This window comes from Trachypithecus francoisi, unplaced genomic scaffold, assembly GCF_009764315.1.
Source record: "Trachypithecus francoisi isolate TF-2019V2 unplaced genomic scaffold, Tfra_2.0 Lachesis_group8, whole genome shotgun sequence".
In the NCBI taxonomy this organism is placed as follows: domain Eukaryota; kingdom Metazoa; phylum Chordata; class Mammalia; order Primates; family Cercopithecidae; genus Trachypithecus; species Trachypithecus francoisi.
Window position 1 is genome coordinate 73,262,369 of NW_022681473.1, and position 18,727 is coordinate 73,281,095.

General features: G+C 35.5%; 1 protein-coding gene across 11 annotated transcripts in view; it reads right to left on the reverse strand.

Moving 5' to 3' along the window:
• The window catches only part of DLG2 (discs large MAGUK scaffold protein 2), a 1,315,102-nt gene that overhangs the window by 21,566 nt on the left and 1,274,809 nt on the right, over nucleotides 1-18,727 (reverse strand). For 6 of the 11 annotated variants that reach the window (XM_033207409.1, XM_033207419.1, XM_033207407.1 and 3 more), the window contains one exon: nucleotides 7,019-7,064. In XM_033207409.1, coding sequence (XP_033063300.1) covers nucleotides 7,019-7,064 — 46 coding nt within the window. Of the gene's footprint in view, nucleotides 1-7,018; nucleotides 7,065-7,885; nucleotides 7,986-18,727 lie in introns of all 11 variants that reach the window. The other 5 variants (XM_033207408.1, XM_033207405.1, XM_033207411.1 and 2 more) reach the window with 1 other exon arrangement.

An 18,727-nucleotide genomic window follows, 5' to 3' on the forward strand; every position in this document is an offset into this window, starting at 1 on the left:
AATTGTCTCTATAGAATGTTCAGAAGATGAATTTCATATGCATACAGTCCTTAAAATCAGACTTGGTGCATAATGTTATATAAATATTGCTGTTTGTATTAACTTTATAGGTAGTATGAAATGGTTGAAAGTTACTACATAAAATGTCAAGAGGCTTGAATTACAAACTACAAGGAAGAGTGAAAAATGAATGGGATTCAGAATTAAGAGGTCTTGGTTGGATTTGCAGTGCTGCTACTTTAATAAGGTAGGCAGCCTCTTGGAGCTTCAGCTTCCTCATATGGAAAGGGGGCTATTAATGTAAAACATGTCTAATAGTTTTATTGCAGAAATTAAATGAGATAATAGATGTAATGAAAAACTGCTTTAAAAAGACTAAAGGAGTAAAGACATCTAAGGGCAATAGTTGAGAACAATAGAGTAAGGTGAAGAATATGCACCATTTTGACTGACTTCAGTAGAGAAGTTTTGGGTCTCCTAATCTCAACACCTTAGTTTCACTCAGATCAGTTCTTCAAGATCCTTGTTTTGAAAATCCTACTTAACTGATGAGCACTAATGGGTTGGAAGGATAATTATCAGCTTGCACACATTCATGATGATTGTAAAGAGCTTTACTGAGCTTTGAGGAAGGCATGGCTTCAGCTTTAGAAGCTTGCATAGTCCTCATTATACTTGCCTAGTATTTACCACCTCCTAATACAAAGGCAATTTTAAGGTGTGATACAGAACAGCCAAAAATACAAGGCTGAATTTTACTACTTTATTGTCAGAAATCTAGAATTAGTCCATAATTAAGATAGTTTTGAGGTGGTGTTTTGCACAATTAGACAATGTCCATTTTATCAATGGCAATTTTAGCTGGTGCTAAATATAGTTGGAAAACCTATTTTATAATGCTTGAGATGATGCAGAAAGATCTGAACTATTTACTAGAAATTGATGTTTGTGTGTATCTGTGGGTGTGTGGCATACCTCAGGAAACATATAAGACTTTCAAGTAAGGTTGCCACAATAAGGTGTAACTCCAGGATACAGTGTGAATGGGGACTCTGGATTGTGAAACACAATGGCCTAGGTCTTTGTTTCTAACTCTGAATTATTATTATTATTATTTAGCCATTTTGTCCCCAGAGTGGATATGGAATAGTAAAGTATAACAGTGAAATACAACACCTGGATATTGGTGAAAAGAGGGTTTTTTTTTTTTTTTGTATTTGTTTATACTATTTTTAGTCATAATTACAGCAAAAGCCAGGAGTTCACTAGAAAAACATAGCCTATTTTGACTTCAAAGTTGGTACTTTCTGGAAAATATATTTGTTCCAAACCTCTGTGTCTTTTGTTGTGGCAATGCTCTTTCTGGGAAGTTCCTTCCTTATCTTGTCTAGCTAGTAAGTTCCTCATCTTTCCAAAGCTCAGCTCAAAGCTGCTTCCTCTCTGAAAATACCTCTTATGCTCCCACTATTCTTGAACCAGACATCTATCTTAGTACCTGTCACATTTTGTGCACTTTTTCATTTATTTATATATCTCTCCCACTATTATGTGTGCTGAGATCTAGAGTTAGTTGATATTCACAATGGGTCTAATGGTATCAGGGGACCTCACGTATAGTAGGTACCAAATGAATAAATAAACATTCCTCTGGAATTCTTCATATTTCTATTCTGGAGGAATAAATGTCATTTTTCTCCTCTGAGCTGTGATAAAGACTCTTCTTACTTTTGTTCATTTGTAAAGAAACCAAACTAAGTGGCTGACCTTTTATAACCTTGGATGAGACTCAAGCCAATTGAGATGATTAGATTCCATATTTGCCCTACTAATGTCATAGAATCCAGTTCCAACTCTTCTTTTTTCTCATAGATAATTTGAGATGTCTGCAAGTGTTTCCTTTATTCATTCGATAATTATGTGCAACTAGTATTTGAGAGTAAAAATAATTAGTGATGTCATCTTGGAACATCACTCCAAAAATCTGTCAAAGAGTTGAAAGTCTTGGGCCAGTTTTTATAACTTAATAATTCTGGGAAAAATATTCCCACCTCTGAAACAGAGAAGAGAAGCCTTTAAAATACTCTATAGGCCGGGCGCGGTGGCTCAAGCCTGTAATCCCAGCACTTTGGGAGGCCGAGACGGGCGAATCACAAGGTCAGGAGATCGAGACCATCCTGGCTAACACGGTGAAACCCCGTCTCTACTAAAAAATACAAAAAACTAGCCGGGCGAGGTGGTGGGCGCCTGTAGTCCCAGCTACTCGGGAGGCTGAGGCAGGAGAATGGTGGGAACCCGGGAGGCGGAGCTTGCAGTGAGCTGAGATCCGGCCACTGCACTCCAGCCTGGGCGACAGAGCAAGACTCCGTCTCAAAAAAAAAATAAAATAAAATAAAAAATAAAATACTCTATAAAAATGTGATTTTTATAAGAAAAGGTAGTTCTTGTATAGTATATATTTTCCATTAAAAGAATTGAAAGATAAAGCATGATGCTTTGTCTTTCTACACCTGTGTCTACTGGATGGAAGCACAACACTTGAAAATTGAAAACTGAACATCAAGGAAACTAGTGTCATTGGTCTTCCTGGAACCCAAAAAATAAGTTATATTTTTCTACATACTAAATTGAGGGCAGCTTAGGTGTTATTAACACAAGCTTTGGTCAATTCTTCTTGGCCTAGTTTCTTGGTTTAAAATAAAATGAAAAAGGGGGGAGGCAAATTTTTTTCTGAAATTAGGATAATAATAAAATTATAAAAGTATAAAGAATGTAAAAATGTTGTCATGTTACCATGTTGACAACAAGAACCTTTTGAATTCTTCCATCAGCAAGAATTGATGGAATTTCTTCTATCAATAAGACTTTCATCAGTAAGAAAATTAGGTGGTTCTTAGTCTAATAATGTTTGATTAATCAAGTGTATCTCATCACAATTTTTTTTTCATTTTATTCCTTTGTCTACATCATCCTCCTCCTCCAAGCCTACCTCCATCTGCCATCTTTCCTTTTTTGTGCTTCCTCTCCTACTTGCCGCCCCTCTCTCAAAATCCAAATTAAGTGTTGTACCACTATTTTGCCTTCCACCTCAAAAAGGCATGGTTTTGTAAAGTACCATGCTATAATCAGGGGGAAAACCTCAATCAATTCTAGTTTTCAATTAATACAATACTCATTCAAACAAAAGACAATACCAATTTCTGCCTTAGTATCTGTGGGTCACATGTATTAGGCCTACTTTTTGGGTAACCCATTTCACTAAGGAATATAAATTAATCTTATAGAAATTGTAAGAATCCCAGTAAAAATATGAACCTATGTTAGTCACCAAAAACCAGTAAGTAAGTAGGTGGTAAGAAACCATGAGGATTGATCAAAAGGATGTGATTGGTGTTTGGTGGATATTTTCATACACTAAGCAAATGGCTTGAGGTGACCAAACAAAGACCAGAAATAACTTTTAAATAGTTACCTACCTTTTCAGCTAAGTTTTCTGATCTAAGAAAACTTGGTCACATTAAAAAAATTAAGTTCCTTCAACATTAGAGGATGAAACTCTTCCATCAGTTCCCCAATTATCAAAAAAGTAAAGTCAGAAATGTTATAGTATTCTACCTTAAATGATTAATCAAAGAGAAAGTGATGTAAAAGATTCACACCTGATTTTAAAGGAACACTTAATTTATAAATGTTTTTCCTATAAAGGGGAGCCAAGAACAGAAAGGAAATGGCAAAATAAGAAGGAAAACAATACCATGATGATTTTTCCACCCTCCTGCTGAGAGTTTCAATTATTTTGGGGATTACAATGTAAAAATCCACCACGTTGAACTTTTTACACACCTTCTCTGTGAGAATTGAATCACTGAGTCACAACCAACTGGGGTTGGAATTGTTTATTAGCAAGACCACTGCTGCTTGCACAAATCACATAAGGGTCCACTGATGGCTCTAGTGTCTTTTTTATCTTTCCACATCCAGTGATTTCATTTCAAGCCATTTGCTTTGAATACAGATGATAAAAGGTAGCAATTGAAAAACAACAACAGAAATCTGAAATGACCACCACAGGCAATGGGGCAGTTGCAAAGAAAAGGACCGCAAACCAAAGCAGTAACTTACGGTAGCTACTTTCGCTATCGCTGGCATTAGAAGAAACATGTTCTGCAAGAACAGCACAGCAAATTAAAGAGATACCAAGCATTGAAGAGCAGCCAGAACTGAAAGGAATACACTCATGCAAGGCTACTTAGAAATGTGAGCGAAAGGCAAGTAAAAGCCGCAGAGGAGGCTGCATTAAGAAAACTCAGATAAGATAAAGAAGATGAAAACTTTATCTCCATTTTACAGGAACCCGCTGCTTGATTGCTGTTTCTTCTTTTTAGCAAATGAAGAAAGTATCTTTAATTACAAAAAATGCATAATGTCAACTTAGGCGATTAGAAAAATACTATGACCCATTCATATACCTCTGACTTTCAAGATTTATGTGACAGTGACGAGTATGTCTTGACTGAATGTTTTCTTGACTATAAATTCAGGCGCTTCTGGTGTGTGGGCACTGTTTTCTTGCAGAGTTTTTTATTTCTCAATTTTAGCCTTTAAGCATTTTGCTGGAATGCTGCAATTCAAATTGCTAATTGATCCCTGGAATCCCTTGAATTTTATTTCTATTTAAATAGTTCCTAAACACATTCTCAGGATGAAAAGGAATTCTTGAAGATCTTTTCTGCTTCAGTGAGTGAGTTGAAATCTTTGAGGAAGATGTGAGTCACTGAATAATATTTTATGAATCAACTCAATAGTTCCTTGTTTTTATTTTAGGATTCTTGCTTGGATAGCTATTGAATTCTGGAGGCATGGAACAGGCAGGAGATAAATGGCCTGATACACAGTACAGGTTCTGGCATGAATTTTTTTTTTTTTTTTTAATTCATGCTGAATGACTTGCTTGCACAGCAATACTCCAAATTGTTTTTTCATACATAGTTCACCTAACTTAACAGGGATGTGTTGCTTATGTGCCAGAATTTGAGCTCTTATTTCCAAAATCATTTTCTTTCATCCATACTGCTTGTTAAGTTATAGATGACACATTCATCAGTTTATCAACTTATTTGTATATTACTTTAATTAAATGAAGAACATGTGACTATTCGATTTCTGAAGCTCACTATAAATAACTTCAGTTTTTTAAAAAGTGACAATAGTTATACATTTTTAGAAAGAGAAAAATAATATATAAAATTATTCTCTAACAATAAAAAAGTGCTTTGACATCATACATTCTTGCCAATTGGATAGAGTAGTTTTAGAGTATGAAACTAATGAAAACCAAAGTATGGGTTAAATTTGCACACATCATTTCTCTTTGTGTTGGTCTATGATCAGAACTGCATTACTAATTTGGGCACACGTTTTGCAAGTGCAAAGAGGCAATAGGGAAAGAAGTGTGGATGAACCTGTGCAAATCCGTTTTCTGTTACAAAAATGAAAGTCAAGGCACATAACCAATAATAGTGTATTTTATGTAGATTATTATCTCAAGTGCCTTGAATTGGGGATGACAGGGTTTTTTGTTGTTGTTGCCAAGTTTTACTTTTTAAATTTATTCAATTTTTAAAGAGCAAACAGACATTTGCATATTCTGGATTGAAAGGGTATCCTATTTTTGACACTCCAAAAGCCATTACTTTTTAGTGATGTTTATTATTAATAATATATTAAGATGTTTCTTTTCCCTCTCAAATTGAAAATTTACAAATTTTCTCTGGTGGTGCTTGATGCTGTTCAGACAATGCTGAAATCAATATTTAAACTTCAGCCACTAAATTCAAGAAAAATTTTCTATCATATTCCATATAGTGACTCAAAAATAAAGTTTTCATCTTTAAGATCAGTACTCTTAATCAGATTTTTTAAAATATAAATATCTTTTAAAAACTCTCCAAATGAACAATTTGAATTATGAGGGAGTATCAATACTCAGGGTTATAGAAAGAGCCCTTGAAAACAAAGTCCAGTTCAATGTAATTTTGTTTTATACAAATAAACAGCTTCTAAAAATACTGCCCATAGCTGTTAATTTAAAACAACAAAACAAAACAAAAAAATTAAACATGTGATACAGTTGCAAAAGACACAAAACTCTGTTCTCATTTCATTGGTGCCTACGCAATGGGGTTAGTTATTAAAGAGGAAAAATCATAGTGTAGTATATTAAGAGACAGGATAATTTTTTTTAATTGCTTAGTGAAATCAGACACAGACTAAATACATGAACAACTAGAAAATGTAAAGGTTTAATATATTTTATTTTTCACTCTATGCTATAAAGTGAAGAACTGATTTTGTAATATAGCTGATAAATCACTGATAGAAAGGCATATTATTACATATCCAAACTTTATCATATAAACATTTCAAGCAGGATCACCGCAAGTCAGAAAAAAAATCAGAGTTAATAACAAATAAATACTCATGGAAGATCAAGTAGCTTAAAATTTGCTTTTAGAGAATGCATGTTCTTTTTGACTACAAAACAGCTCCTTTACTAACAGCAAAGTACAACCCAATTATGAGATTTGACAAGGTCATTAAATATTTCCATGTGAAAAGGCAGAAGGAAGAACATAAAGTACATTTCTATTTTGCTGTTCTAGAACACTTAGCTCACCCTTTCTTTCAACATGGTTTCTTGCTCTCTGGGAGGTATTAAGCGCAGAGCAAGTGATGCTATGGTGGGCATCAGGACCATGTTGATAATATCACTTGGTCAGAAAGGGATGGTGTTAACTGCAACAGAAGTTAGAGTGCCTGATACACTTTGCTTTTAAATGCTGACATGCAGAACAAAACGATCGGAAGTTACTTTGTAGGAGCATTCACAGCTAGGTAACAAATAAAACTCGTATCTTGTGCATGCTAGGAGTGAAAGGCCCTCAGGAAAAGGAACAAAAGCCAAACTCAAAAGGAAAGGAAAAGAAAAGAAAAGTTACAGTGACCATTCCTGGAAACTTACTCAGAGTCTTTGTTCCATAACCGTCGTCACCTAATCCGGGGATGTCCTGCATGGAAGTCCCCAGAGAGAGCAATGAGAGAGGAAGAACAGCCACGGAAGAGGAAGGAAGAAGTCAGTGGAGTTGAAATGAATACTACCATGACAGACCGTGCTGCCTTAACAATCTGGATCCCATTCTCTCTTCTTTTAAACCAACTTCACCCCAAACTCCTTGAGCTGAGATTCAAGAAGGAAATTTCTGATTTGCAGAGCAACTCAAGGTTTAAACAAAAGATTGTAAGAAAGAAAAAAATTCAGCAAATGTCCATTTTTGGTCCATGGTCAATCATGTGGCCACAAAAATGCCCCACTTAAGGAATAAACCTCTTCAAATTTCATAGCAAATTCTAAATGATATCCACCATTACAAGCTCAGTGCCCAGTAAGTGTTTAGTGTTTTGCAGGAGGGAAAGAGTGAGCAAATATGTTAGTAATTGATAAAGATAATTTAATTGTTCCTAACATTCTAAAAAACATATGTGTCAATGGAATCCAATATTTCTTCTCAGAAAATAATTTGTCTCAAGACTTAGAGAGTTGCATGATAGAAAAGGCAAACCAGACCCATTCCTGGTCAAAGAGAAATGTCAGTTGGGTGCAAGTCCCAGTTTAGGCAAGTTTCTGTCCAATGCCTTCTGCAAAGAAGAGTCATGTGAAAGGAGGGATCCAGACTGTAGTCAAACACCGGTCACAGTAGTAGACCTGCCCTGCCTGCCTGCTGTGTTGTTTGCCTAGGTGTGTGGCGTGGGAGAGCCTACATCCTGCGTGTTGCCTGTGAATTTATTTCTCTTATGTTGCATGTGACATTATCTTTGAGAATCTACTTACGTTCAGGATCACTGGTTTCCTGCTCACTCTGCTCCTTGTTCTTGTAGAATGGGAATTTTCGTGAAAAGATGAAGCTCTTTTTACGCTTGTCATTGAATGACTGTGAAGGAGAAAAGGCATGGGGCAAAAACAGGGGACGTCTAATTGTTGTCACACTCATGCTGACAAAACAACTAGTTTGTAAAAGCACAGAGAGCTGTAGTGACGCAAGTGAATAATTCTAAAGTGGTGCCAGAGAGTTCTAAAGGCCAATTGTATTTTCAAGGAGTATAAATTCTGAATAGTGGCACCTTGGAAAAATTGTCTCCTAAGCAAAAGACTGGTTACAGATAAATGGTGATGGAGGGAAAGTCTTAAATTAGAAGGAGAAGACCCAGAATGTTTTTGTGCTGGCTCTGTTTCTTGCTAGTTCATCACCTTAGAGAGGTAACTGAATCTCTCTGAACCTCAATATCTTCATCTGCAAAATGAGGACAATGATAGCAGCTCTTAGGTTGTGAGACTCACAAAAGACAAGGTAAACATAAAGTGCTATACAAGTGTCTTCTTATCACCATCATATAGAAAACACTTTATTGGAAAAACTGGTTTTCTTCTCAGTGTCTTGATGTCTTTTAAAATAATTTGAATTTGAGTTACTTCTCTTAGTTTTAATTAAAACTGCACAAAGAAGTATGTAGATTAAGGATATATGATAATTATAGCCTTACACATGAATATATAATCATTAGAATATAACATTTTTATTCAAAAGATATTTTTAACAATAATTTAGACCCATGTCCTCGTTTTGTAGATAGGGAGGCAGAGGCACAGAGTTGTGTCCTATACTGATATCACAGGGCTAGTTGGTGACAGCCAGGAGGCAATCAACCAAAATCGGTTAAAATTGCTGCTAAAGGGGTATTAACTTGATATTAACTTATCAAAGGAAAAATGGCAGTGACTCAACTAGATTCTGATCAGGTAAACAAAAGTAAGAATGACTGTCTTTAAAATTTTTAACTATTCCATTAGCTTAAATGAGGCTGAATTAAAAATAACACATAGATACATCATATGATACAGGTATTAGAATTTATTCATTCAAGTGGATATCATGTGCTTGCCTAGAAGATTCCTTAAGAAAATTCCATTAATTCCACTGCTGCAGTTCTTGTGCAAATGCTTTGTGGGGTTTCTCTTTGGGAAATGCATTGACAGTCATTTTATAAGCTATTGGTCATGCAGGTTTTACTAATTTCATATTTATATATCATTAAAAAATATGTTTTACCAGATTGACTACCATTCTTGCTTGGCTGATTTGGCTCTGAGGGTCTTTTAGCCGCTGAAAAAATTAAAATCACTCTCCAAGGATCAAGATTTGTTAACACTATTGAAATGAAGGTGCCAAAGACTCTGAAGGTAATTTGAAAACAGGTATTCAAAAACATTTTTGGCAATGGCAGCTGTTAGGAATAAATGTAGAGCAGCAAGTTGACTACTTAGAAGGAAAGGAAACTTGCTTGGATGTGCACTTTTGTCCCATTGGTGGGAATTAGTCCTGTACCCTTATGAATTTGAAGCTAGACAAAATGGTATAAATAACTTATGTTCTGTGTATACTCATACATTCCCATATCAAATATCCATTTTCGTAACCATGTTCATTTAGGAAACATTAAAGTACTAAAATGTTGGTGCTGTCACTCAGTAAGTAACTCATTACTTTTTTAGGTATTAGAAACTTTCAGCAAAGTAATAGAGCTCAATTGTATGCCCATTAAGAATGTTTTATGAAAAATAGTGAATCAAATAATAATTTCTGAAATTAGAGGACACATACTTTACATTCAAGTACTAAAATTACATTCTCAGAGGGAAAAAAAAGGTATCACTTCAGAATTTATTACTCTGCTGACAGCACCTATGTTCAATATTGTTTTATCATCATTTGTAATTTAGGGTTGGTGTCCAAAAACAAGGTTGAGAACTGCCCCCAAATTTTCCCAGTTAAAAATGACAGTCCTTAAAAGAATACTAAATATTCTTGCATCACTCCAGTTTCATGCCACTTTTACATTTCAAGCATATTTAAACTTCAGTAACTGAAAATAAAAGAAAAAAATCATGTAAGAATTAATGGCATGTGATATTGCAAGGTATGCTGGACATTTAACTTCAACATCACCAATGACTTGTCATGCAAAAAAAAAATTACAAATTTTCATGCAAATACAAAACAATGCCAAGAGGAGTAAAGCCTGGGGTGAAAATGCAGACATAGAGGGACAGCGTAGAGGGCTACGAGGGCCCAAAATGAGGTTGCATGCAAGCCACATCATTTAAATGGTCTCAAGGGTCAAAGGAATATGAAAATGTGTTATCTGTGATTAATTCTTTTATGTTTCAAAGCAAGGACTATAATGTGCTAACATTTCCCAAGTATGAAAATGTTGTGTATCATGAATCATCTGATTGGGACGTAATACTACTAAGCACCACACTTTTCAAAAGAACAGAAAATACACAACAATATTTTAAGAATAAACATATCTAATGTGTCAGTCTTATTAGCAAAAGCTATTTCAGATTGGAATTAAAGAGAAGGTAATGAAACTATTGGTGGTTACATTTCCTTACATTTGTGGACAGAAAAAACAAGTCACAATTTCAGTTCACAGTCACAGACTTAAAAGTCATATGTTTAGGATCTTAGCTAAACATTTAAACTATAAGAGATTATATGTGGTTTATAATGCTTTAACAGTATTCTTTATTTTTTATTAGACATGTGTAATACCATTATATAAGCTTTTTTGCCGCTGTAATTTTTTTCTTTTAATATAGAAAAGGAAAATCTGTTACACGAGTGCTAGGTGAGAATAATAAATTAGCAATTGTACTATTTATAGAACACATGGTTCTGAAGCAACTAATGACTGATTTACAGTTCTATGCTTAATTATACTTGATCAATGATATTCTTTGTCTGTCTACATGACAGTATCTTAGATCTAGATCCATTGCTTTCATGGCAGAAATGTCTTTAAATAGAGACTTTGAAAATACCAATCAAATGTGGCATGGGGCAAGTTGGCATATCTAAAAATTCCATTTTGGAATTTGACCTAAAATGTTGAGCTCTAACTAATAAAGATGATAAAACAATAACTAACATTTATTGGGCACTTATGTGCCACATTTGGTTCCAAAAGCTCTACATGAATTAATCTCCATGCTAACTTCATGAAGTTAGTACCATCATTATTCCCATATTACAGAAGAGGAATCTGAAGTGTATAAATCTTCTATTATTTGCCCCAGAACCACATAATTGGTGAGCAGAGAAGTCAGAAATTGAATTTGCAAATATTCCTGCTTGCAAATATCACTGTTTTTAACAGCATGACAAGTTTCTGCAACTTAAGCCTGCTTCAAGTTTATATTGAAAATTATTAGTGCTTGATTCTCTTAAGTGTGTTCTTCCCATAGCTTAATGCTTGAAGATTATTTATTTAAATCATCAGATGCTATTGGATTCAACAACATCTCTTTTGGTTATCCTGTTACAATTTTTGTGACACTCATTCATTTTTTTTTGGCCTTTCTTCAATTTTTCTTTTTATGATGATGTTAAAAAAGAAAGAATTTAAGTGTGACAGGCCACGAATGGCAATTAAAAGGTAATTGCCCATTAAGTGGCAAATCTGTGGAAACAAAGGTAAACTGGTTGCTTAGGGCTGGGGATAGTGGGCACAGAGATTGGGAAGTGGCAGCCAATGGGTATGAGGTTTCTTTTAGGGGAGATAAAATGTTATAAAATTAGATTGAAGTGATGGTGGCATAACTCTATGAATATACTAGAAAACATTGAGTTGTATACTGTGAGTGAATTGTATACTATGTGGATTATATCTCGATGAAGCCATTTCTTTTTAAAAAGGACCCTCTTCCCAACCTCACACCATGGACTGAGAAGAAACATAGCAGGTTTCTAATTTTATTTGGTGTAAATAATTTTTATCTTTAATTGAATAAGAGTAAACCACTCATTCCAACCCTTGCAGTCAGTTAGATACACATGTCTTTTGTTTATCTGATTTTGTTTTGTCTCTGTTAAATGAATACCTTTCATGTTGTGACAGACATTAGAACACCCATACTAGGAGTCACTATTACTCAGAAGTCTCCAAGTTGTTAGGTCAGATGGCATGAAATTGCCCAGCCTGACCCTGAGATGTAATGGCGTTGGTGAACCGGCTTAAGATGAAATACATGCTTCATGAAAGGAAACAAAACAAAAATCTCAAATTATTTTCCTACTCAAATCCCATGTTTGTAAACACACATGAGTGAATCTTGACATATTTTTATCCTTCTCATCCAGAAAACTTTAAAACTAGGGACATGTTTTAGTTTTTCTCCTCATCTTCCTGTTCTTATTTCTCAAGCTTTAAAAGTTTCATAGTTCTAAAATGTCATCTTAGTGATATGAGTGTTCTCTGGGCAGAATTTAGGTTTAAATTTATACTGAGCTCAGATACATCTTTTCTGTGACCTCCTTATTGTTTTATACATGCTATTTTACTCTCCTCATTTCTCCTCTAAAATAATTATGTTCCCCCGGGAAAGTTGTTACTGTATATTTGGATCACTACTTTGTATTATACAAATCTTATTTTCACACACATAAAAAGAGAACTTTGAAAACAAGTGAGGTAAAAGAACAAGTAATAATGTAACAAAGAGGGGTTAAGGGAAAGATAAGAGTTGGCTTGAGATATATCTGTTTACAGAAATGTGTCTATGTGAATGCATGTATATATGTGTGTCTATAATTGCCTAATAAAAAAAAAGATTACTTTTGCAAACCTAATGAACTAACGGATGTAGGCATTGAGTATCAGTAGCAGCTACAATCACAAAGAGACAGTCAGATGTTTCATGCCTTCTGATAAAAGAATAAAATATTACTACAAAGTAGTCTTGCAAACCTCTATTTACTCCCAAAACAAAACTCCCTCAAATGAATCAGAATCTAACCAAACCTCTGGATTCAACTACCAGTTTACAGCAACAAAGAGGACAGAGAAACATGGTAATTTATACTATAAATATGCAATCAGCAAAATCTGAAGTGTGGGAAGCTCTACAAGACAAACGATCTGATTTCATAGATATAAAATTGCAAGAAACAAATAAAATATGGCAGGAAAACATATAAATCAGAAGAGACTTTGAGAAGGATCAGCCAGTTACAATGTATAGACTTTATTTTGATCTTGGTTCAAACAAACAAATTATAAAACAAAACAAAGCAACAATTACAACAACCACCAAACCCATTTGTGATACTTATGAGCCAATTTGAGCCCTGAAAAAACACTGGATACTTGTTGATCCACTAATATTCAATTTTTATGTGTAATAATGGCATTATGGTCATGCCATATTGCAATATTAAGAGCTAAAAAAATCTGATGCATTGGATTGCTTCAAAATAATATGGGAGGGATGTAGTACTTATGTATCCCCTGAGTATACTGTACAGGTAAAACTGTAAAGAAGCCTTGAACTTCGCTTAACAGGTTTATTGCTGGTTGTGATACAAAGGCATGACAATTCTGAAACCATTTGGTGTGTGCTGTAGGGTTGAGCAAATGAGTAAACACATGGATGTTGTTGGGAACCAGGATTGTCACTGTGAATGAAAGGTGAGATTAAAACATGGTTTGGGCCGGGCGCGGTGGCTCAAGCCTGTAATCCCAGCACTTTGGGAGGCCGAGACGGGCGGATCACGAGGTCAGGAGATCGAGACCATCCTGGCTAATACGGTGAAACCCCGTCTCTACTGAAAAATACAAAAAACTAGCCGGGCGACGAGGCGGGCGCCTGTAGTCCCAGCTACTCGGGAGGCTGAGACAGGAGAATGGCGTGAACCCGGGAGGCGGAGCTTGCAGTGAGCTGAGAGCCAGCCACTGCACTCCAGCCTGGGCGGCAGAGCAAGACTCCGTCTCAAAAAAAAAAAAAACAAAAAAAACAACATGGTTTGGAGGAAGGAGAGGAAGTATCTTACGATGGTGACTAGCAATTAGAGGCATGAGATATAAACTTACGATTTTCTAAAAAGTTTTATTTCTTCTCTGTCCATTAAAGGAGCTTAGATGTAATGATACCCCAATAGCAAAATACACATTCAGTACTCAGATTTTGTCTTCCGGATGCCCTTTTCCATGAAAGAATCTAGAATGTTTTAGAGAAATGGCTGATTCCAAGGCTGAAGCAGAGAAAGTATAAGGTGAGTCTGAAACATTTCATGGGGCTCAAAGAAAGTAAGAAGTATTAAATATAAACATAACACCAAACACAAAACAAATAAACAAAACCTAGAATGAATGGTAGCATGTGAAAAGACACAAACAAAACCTGGGTAATTTGAATATTAAAATGAATAATGACAGTAATAAAGTATAACACATTCAATTAAAAAATCTGAGTTCACTCTGATTATCAAAAATACATAAATTATGTAATTAAAATGGGATAAAAGAAAAGCTCTTCTTTAGAGTATGACTAATAATTATAGAAGGAATGATAAAGTCAGGAAATCACCATTTTGTAATCATCATAATAACAGTCTATTCAGGGAAGAATCATCTGTGGATGCTTAAACTATTGGTTGAAAGTTTGTTGGGGAATAGGATATTTATCTCTTCCCAGATTACTTAATTATTAAAAAGAGGGGAAAAGATACCTTTATAGTGGAAAAATCTGGTAAATATCACCTTAATCAAGTGATCAAAATTAGCATCACCAAATTGTGGGACAACATGACACCATGGGCCTCCTGATGGAAAACACTGGGAAGTACACAACATCACTTCTGTAGTATTTCCGTCAAAAAGGCATTAGTTAAAGTTAACCGTGAAGAAACAATTAGGTAAATTAAAAGTAAGAGACATCCTCTCAAAATATGTCAATGTCATGAAAACCATAAAAACTAAGGAATCGTTCTAGATTAAAGGAGATAAGGAAATAGGACAAACGGAATGTAATGTGTAGTCCTGAGTCAGAAAAATAAAAAGTCATATTTTCTACAACTTTCTCTCAAAATAATTCAGGGGATTATACCAATATGAGTTGGTAATTATTGAAGCTTAGTAATAGGTAAAATATATTCATAATTCTACTTTTTCTACTTTTTACATGTTTAAAAATTTTCATAAGAAAAAAGTTGAATTGTAAAGCACTTAATGCAATGCCTTAAAAATACTTATTAAAAAGTAGCTAACAGCAGGAAAAATGTTTCCTTTTTATAGGTTTTTTCTTTTTTTTTTTGTTACTACTTCAAATCTAACACCAGGAATAAAAACAAATTCCAATTCGCATGAAGCACTGGGGCTACTTGTACCTAAAAATAAGAAAAAGAAGCAGATCAGAAAAGTAAGGAAAAATCAGATCCCAATGACTGTCACTTGTAGCTTAGTGAAGGCTGAGACCCTGGGTTCATTATTTATGAAATTGTGGGAGCTAATCCTCTTTTGATCTCAAAAAATGAAATTCAATTTAGAATTTTTTGCTTAGGAAGAAATCAAAATCATGAGATGCCAATCATTCTAATTAAGTTCTGTGAAATGGAATCCCAGATGAAATCTGTTTTATTTTTCCCCGATTTATGTTATTTCTGAGACTGGTCATGCTAAATAAAAGCACATCACTCAGTCAGCAGTCTAAGTTGGGGAGGCTCAATTCCAGTAAAAAGCTCACGTAAGCAAAGGACATAGAGACCAAGCCAAGTATAGCTAAGGGGTAGCTGAAATTATACGCTGGATTTTATGATCACTCTAATGCATAGTAAGTAGGATGTTTTCCTTAACTTTGAGGCCCAAGACATCTACAGCATCACTTTGTCTGGGAAGTCATACTTATTTCTCCCAAGGAAATAGAGACCTTCTCTTCTCTTCTCTCTCATCTTGCAACACTCAGATCTTTCTGCTTCTCTTTACAGCAAAACTCCTCCAAAGTCACCCCATCTTCTCTTCCCTTCTGAACTTACTTCAATCACACTTTAAATATTGTAACATCATCTACACCAGAGGTCAGTGACCTGTGGCCCATGAACCAATCCAGCTCACTATGTGTTTCTGCAAATAAGGTTTTATTCGAGGATAACCATGCTCATTCTATATGTACTACCTATGACTAGTGCTACAGCAGCAGAATTGAGTATTTGCAAAAAAGATCAGATGGCCTGAAAAGCCTAAAATATTTACTCTCTGGCCCTTTACAGAAAAAGTTTTCTGGCTACTGATCTAAACCGCTTTATTCAGGGTCACCAATGAACTTCGTGTTGCCCAATCAAATGTTGATTCTCAGGTCTCATCTTACTCTATTGATCTTCCCATTAGATATAGTTCATCATATCTTTCTTCCTGAAACGCTTGCTTCCTTGAACTCTGGCACACCTCCACATTTTCATTGCCATCCTACCCCATATTCCATTTGTCCTCAGTCTGTTTTGCTGATCCCTCTTGATCTTCCTGGTTGCTAAGAACTGGGGGTACTTGGACTCAGTTTTTGAGTCTCCTTTCCCTCCCTTCCCAGCTTGGAGCTTTCCCTGTCTCCAGCTTGAAACTTTACCAGAGTTCCAGACTCATATATCCAATTAATTGCTTACTCACTATCTTTACTTAGATATCAACTACATACAGCCTTCAAACCAAACACATGGTCTTCTCTGGAAACCCTCAACAAACAAACAAATAAACAAACACCAAGCAAGCAAACAAAAACCTTGGTCCTCCCTCAGTCTTCTTCAACTTAGGAAATTCTAACTCTTCCAGTTACCCAGGCTGCAAACTTGTAGGGACTCCTCTCTTTCTCTCACACCCCACTTCCAATCGGTTAATAAATCTTGTGTTTTCAGCTTTAAAATGCACCCATAATCTGACCACCTCTCACCATCTCCACCACTACTACCCCAGTCCAAGTCACCACCATCTCTTGCCTGGAGCATGATATTGACCTCAGCTGGTGTCCCTGCTTCCACCTATTCCTGCTGCTCTTTATTCTCCTTACAACAGCCAGGGTGATCTTTTAAAATTGTAATTCAGATCATGTCATTCTGCTTGAGTTCCTCCAGTGGCTTCCCATCTCATTCAGCACAAAACCCAAAATGTACAACATGGCTGGAAAGGCTCTCCATAATCTGGCTCTAGCTACCACTTTGATCTCTTCTGCCACTGTGCCTTCTTTGCCTCACCGTCCTCCTGCCACACGGGCCTTGTTACTTTTCCTTGAATCCTTAAATTCAAGATTTCCTTGAATCTTGATTCAGGGACTTTGCTCTTGCTGTTCCCTCTGCTTGTAATCTTCTTCCCTTAGAAGGCTGATTCCTTACCTCGTTCAGAGTTCTACTCACATATCCCTTATCAGTGAGGCTTTTTCTGACAGACCTATCTAAAATTGCACTGGCCCTATTACTATTTTCTTTCTTTCTTTCTTTCTTTCTTTCTTTCTTTCTTTCTTTCTTTCTTTCTTTCTTCTTTCTTTCTTCTTTCTTTTCTTTCTTCTTTCTTTTCCTTTTTTTTTTTTTTTAACATTTATCACCATCTGCCTGCATACACATTTGTTTATTGTCTGTTTTCCCCATGGAAATGTAAACTTCCTGAAAATAAGAAATCTGTTTTCATCCACTCCCATCTCTCTGGTGCCTTAGAGCATGTACATATAGTATATACTCAATAAATATTTGTTGAATGAATACATGCTCCAACTCCTTTTGTGTTTGCCCACATTCTGGCATTTATTGTTCTCTATTTTTTATCTTTTACTTGACTGTCTTCTATTTAACTGTGTAGACTGGCTCCTTAAGTAAAGGGCTTATTTTTATTTCATTTACTGATTATTTTCAATATCTCCTTAACCTAGTACCTGGTAGAAGGTCTGCTAGTGAATAAACAAATCAATGATCAATGCAGAAACTGGCTTATTTGTAAAAAAGTGGGAGGATTTTCAAGTTGACCAATTATTTATCATGTATGGAGCTGCTCTTAGGGAGGGACTTCAACAATAATAGAACCGTCAACTATGACCTAGAGAAGCTGAACAAATAATATTCAATCTAAAGGGAATGTGATGCTTTCCAGTGTTTAGCAATAAAGTCAAGGTATCAAAGCAGAATGTTTCTGTGCACTCAAACCCCATGCTTCCTAGGACTTTCTACCATAAATCCTTGTCTGGTTTAATGAACTAAAGAGGTCTGATCTTGCCTCATTAGGGTCTGCCTACCATGGCTCCTGCCACCTGGCCGCTGTGGATTAAAGACTAGTCACATCATAAAGCTGCCCTGGCAGGTATTACAGGAACTCAGAGCTGAAGCAAATAAAACTGCTATTTGAGTTTCACTTTATGTCCTAATTATTTATGTATAGACTAACCAAAATGAATTGTACTGATAACTATAATTTTTAAAAACAGTATTGAATAGAAGTTTCGTATTAACCAGAAACACTCAACTAAATGGCACACTAGATTATTTATTGTAAACCGCAGATTTAGTTTATGCCAGCTCTACCACCATCCCAGAATCCAGGAGCTGTCCTAGCTCTATTCCCAAATTACCCCTCTGCTGGACTCCTAGGTACTTACCTGAGGCTATTTCAGAAACACTGACTGACTCTACGTCCCACAAGATGAAGGAACAACAACCATGTTTATGGCTGTTTTATAGGTTGAACTGCATATTTCTTATTTTTTTTACACAATGTCCTCAAATTTGTATGGATTTTCTAGTTAAAACAAATGATTCCTGTCAACCTTGCCCCAGATTGCAGAGACATCCAGTTCACTGTCTTT